The sequence below is a fragment of the Lathamus discolor genome, chromosome 4, assembly GCF_037157495.1.
Source record: "Lathamus discolor isolate bLatDis1 chromosome 4, bLatDis1.hap1, whole genome shotgun sequence".
In the NCBI taxonomy this organism is placed as follows: Eukaryota; Metazoa; Chordata; class Aves; order Psittaciformes; family Psittacidae; genus Lathamus; species Lathamus discolor.
The window spans coordinates 8,782,652-8,786,502 of record NC_088887.1 but is presented as its reverse complement, the minus strand read 5'-3'; the positions used below and the strand labels follow the sequence as shown (position 1 = coordinate 8,786,502).

The window sequence follows — 3,851 nt, the reverse complement described above, 5'->3', positions numbered from 1 at the left end:
GGTGACAGAGCAGTGATGAGCTGGTGGGTCCAACAACCAGCTTGGTGCTGCCAGGTTTTTCTTGTGTGGAAGGCTCTGCTGTTGGCTGGGTCTCTGGCTGCTTCCTGCTGATGGAGTGACTTGACTGTGGATGAAGACAACCAGATTGACTGCTGGCAGAGACCGGGGCTCTGACACTGAAGCTGTCCCCAGCCATGTGAGGTCCCTCTGACAGATGCCTGCCCCAGACCCCTGGTTCAGAGCCCTCCCATGATGCTGCCTGAGCTGTAGGTAGGGAACAGCACCAGCGTGGAGGCTCTTCAGGGCCAACCTGTCAGGCTTCTGTGGGATATCAGGTCTTCGACCTGCACACCAAGGCAGCCCACTGTCATTGCCCAGGGCAGGGGCTACCCGTGTTCTGCAGTGCTGGGCTGGAGCTGCTGTGAGAGCGACTGTCAGGCAGAGGCAGCGGGAGGTCGCAAGAGGGGATTCAGGTGCTCCTGCCCAGTGGATGAAGGTGGAGTTTCACCAGGGACAGGATGGAGATGGTGTGGCTCTACGTGGTGCTGATCCTGGTGTGGCTGTACGTGGTGCTGATCCTGGTGCAGCGCGTCCTTGCTGTGACCTGGCTGTAAGTGTGCTTTGTGCTTGTACTGTCTGTGTTGGAAAGTCACCTGGGGAGGTGCTGTCTCCCGAGAAAACAGGCAGATCTGTGAGGAAGGGTGGAAGAAGGAACCGGGCAGCCTAAAGGCAGCACATTAAAGAGGGGCATCTCTGACAGCATGTGGGGAGAGGGACAGTGAAGCTGGAGAGGTGCAGACCAGGATGAGAAGCAGGAATGTCCAATTTGGTAGAGAGAAGAGGCAGCACATCCCCTCCCCTGCCCCATTTCTGCCCCCTTATTTTAGATAAGGCTACGGAGGGCTAGTCTACAGAGGGCAGACACGGCTCTGGCTCTCTCTTACCTGCAACTGACTGTCCCATGCCCCACAGGTACCTGGCCAAGCAGACTTCCCTGTGGGTGCTCCTCCGGGACCCCAGGGCCTGCGAGGGCCTGGCAGGGCTGGTAGAAGAGCAGGTCCATGTTTGCCGATGGGGGGTGGAAGCCATGGATGCAGTGAGGCGAGGTGCAGAGCTGGCCATTGAAGAGTGCCAGCACCAGTTCCATTCCGGAGTGGTGGAACTGCTCCACGCTGCAGGGGCTGCAGGTCTTCGGCAAGGTGGCCATCCAAGGTCAGTGATGGGGAGGCAGTGCAGGGGGTCCCTTTGGTATGTCCATGGGGTCTCCTTGACACACTGGCTCTTTTCCTGGGCTAGTGTGCCCAGAGTGGCCAGTCCCCTCCTCCACATACTGCCATAGCTGTCAACACACAGCAAACGGAACCAAATGCGTGTGTTACTACAAATATTAGTATTCTGGCTAAACTGCTTCCTCATTTGGCCAGATTTGGCTTATTGGTCCCATGTAGACTATCAGACTGTGGGTACTAGCTGGTGCAAACTGGTGCAGGCTGACCAGCCCATCCCTTTGGAGTAGCAGCTCAAATAAAACCTTTTGCTCTGCAGCTGCAGTCCATTTCTGTTGCAGGCCAGAAAAAGGATCTGCCTATGCCCCCAAACAGCACTGAACAGATTTTGCATGTGTTTGGGTGCGAAAAGCCATGCATGGAGCTATGACCAAGAGTCTCTTTGGCTCCTAGACACAAGGCAGCAGGGTCCCCCCCTGACAAACCCCTCTGTGTGGGAGGCTCAGCCCCTGGCATCCCCCACCACAGCTCCTGTTTCACTTCTCCTGGTGTCTGATGAATTGTCTCCCACAGTGGGATACCTGGCCCAGGAACTGAGAGTGTCAAAGGGTCCTGAAGGACCTCACAGAGCCGTCTCCCTTAGTGGCCCAAAGCTTTAGAAACAGCATCACCAGGCAAGCATCCTTACAGTGATTTCTCCTGTACACCGGCAGAGAGACACGGGAGTTTGCTTTCATCCACGCCATCGCCGCGGCTGGCATTGCCTTTGGTGTCACTGGTGCCTGCAGCTGCGGGGAGCTGGAGAAGTGTGGCTGCGACCGCAAGGTCCGAGGAATCAGCCCCGAAGGTTAAAGAGGAGCTGGGAACAGGGAGGGGGTGGCAGAGGAGAGGTCCATGTAGGAGACCCTCACTAGGGGGGCATCACCTCCCTTCTCCACAGCCCTCAGCCCTTTGGTTGCTCCTCCCAGGGCTGCTGGTGCTTTATCTCAAGGCTGCTTTCCCTTTGCAGGTTTGCAATGGTCAGGCTGCTCTGATAACCTGCCTCCCGGGATTACTTTCTCTCAAGCCTTTGCAGACAGCCCTGAGAGGAGCCGCGGTGCCTCCTCCAGCCGAACGCTCATGAACCTGCACAACAACGATGCTGGGAGGAAGGTAAGGGCAGGAACAAGGGCTGGGGAGCAAGCCTGGCTTCAGGCGCTTCTCCCTGGCTAGGTGGAGCTCGGTCCCACTCGCTTACCCTGAGGAGCCGTTTGGGGCAGCCATGGGTCCCCAGAGCAGGTCTGTGTCCTGCTGCCTTTTCCCAGCCCAGCCCAGCGCTGCTCACACCGAGCTGACTCCTCTCCTGCGTGTGGGTCCCAGCCTCCCTAACCCACCTCTGTGCAGAGCCTCCTTTTCCTCACAGGCCTCAGCTGTGATTTACCTTTCTTGGCCTTTTTTGCAAAGGAAATGAGTTCCTCCATCCTGCCCTGAAGGGCTTCTCTGCTCCTTCGGTCCCTCCTGAATAAAACCACCATCTTCTGCAGGGGACACTGTTAGATCTGGTCCTCTGAATGTCCTCTGGCTCTGGGCAGATCTGTTCCCATCCCCACAGCCCCATGGGTCACAGCAGGTCCCCGTCTCTTCCTCTGCATCAAGGGTTTCTTTTGCATACCCATCCTGTTTCCAGAGAAGGGAGCCCCTTCTCTTTCAAACTGGCCTGGCTTAAAGAAACTTCTTTACTCCCTTGCCTTGCCTTCCCATGATCCCTTCCCACCCCGTGGAGGTGCGTGGGGACAGTGGCTGCTGCATCCGCAGCCATAGGAACTATGGGTCAGGGTGTCCCAGGTCTGACTGGCAGCTGCCTCCTGCTCCCCAGGCTCTCCTGGCCCGCATGAAGGTGGAGTGAAAGTGCCATGGCGTGTCGGGCTCCTGCGAGGTGCGCACGTGCTGGAAGGTGATGCCTCCCTTCCGCAAGGTGGGCAACGTCCTCAAGGAGAAGTTCGAGGGCACGACAAAGGTTTACCCCAAACGGGTCGGTTCCTGCAAGCTCCTGGTGCCCAAGAGCTCTCGCTTCAAGCCCTACACAGCTCACGACTTGGTCTATCTGTTGGCCAGCCCAGACTTCTGCGACCGGGACCCCCTGTGCGGGGTCTTTGGCACCTCAGGCTGCCAGTGCAACCGGACCGCGGTGGCCATGGACGGCTGCAAGCTCCTGTACCGCGGCAGAGGCTTCCGCATGGTGCAGGCTGAGGTGGTGGAGCGCTGCAGCTGCGAGTTCCGCTGGTGCTGCACCGTCAAGGGCAAGCAGTGCCGGCACCTCGTGGGGCTGCACCGCTGCCGCTGAGGGACAGCCTGGGGAGGGACATGGGGAGCAGGGGAAGGCGTGGGGAGACACAGCCTGCAGGGAGCAGAGGAGCTATGGGGTTCTGCTGTCCTGACGGAGAGGAGCCCCCGGCTCCAGGGCTGCCACCAGCTCGCCTGTGCTCCCCGCATGGCACCCTCTTGCCAGCCTCGTTGGGGTTTCTGTTGTTTGAATTGTTTTTCCAGAGGGAGGGTGGGAGAACGCGGGCCCAATAAACCCTTCAACTTGAGAAATAAACCACCCGCAATGGAAAGCCAAAGGCGTACGTCAGCTCCTTCCTGAAG

The 3,851-nt window shown here is 58.5% G+C and overlaps 1 protein-coding gene across 1 annotated transcript; it reads left to right on the top strand.

Annotated features, from left to right (window-relative positions):
- The first annotated feature begins 362 nt into the window (after positions 1–362).
- On the top strand, positions 363–3,549 carry LOC136013039 (protein Wnt-4-like). Its single transcript, XM_065676274.1, is given in 6 exon segments — positions 363–610; positions 973–1,153; positions 1,155–1,212; positions 1,942–2,073; positions 2,236–2,378; positions 3,082–3,549. Coding segments are annotated over 6 exon segments (1,074 nt in total). The 5' UTR covers positions 363–518.
- The last annotated feature ends 302 nt before the right edge of the window (positions 3,550–3,851 follow it).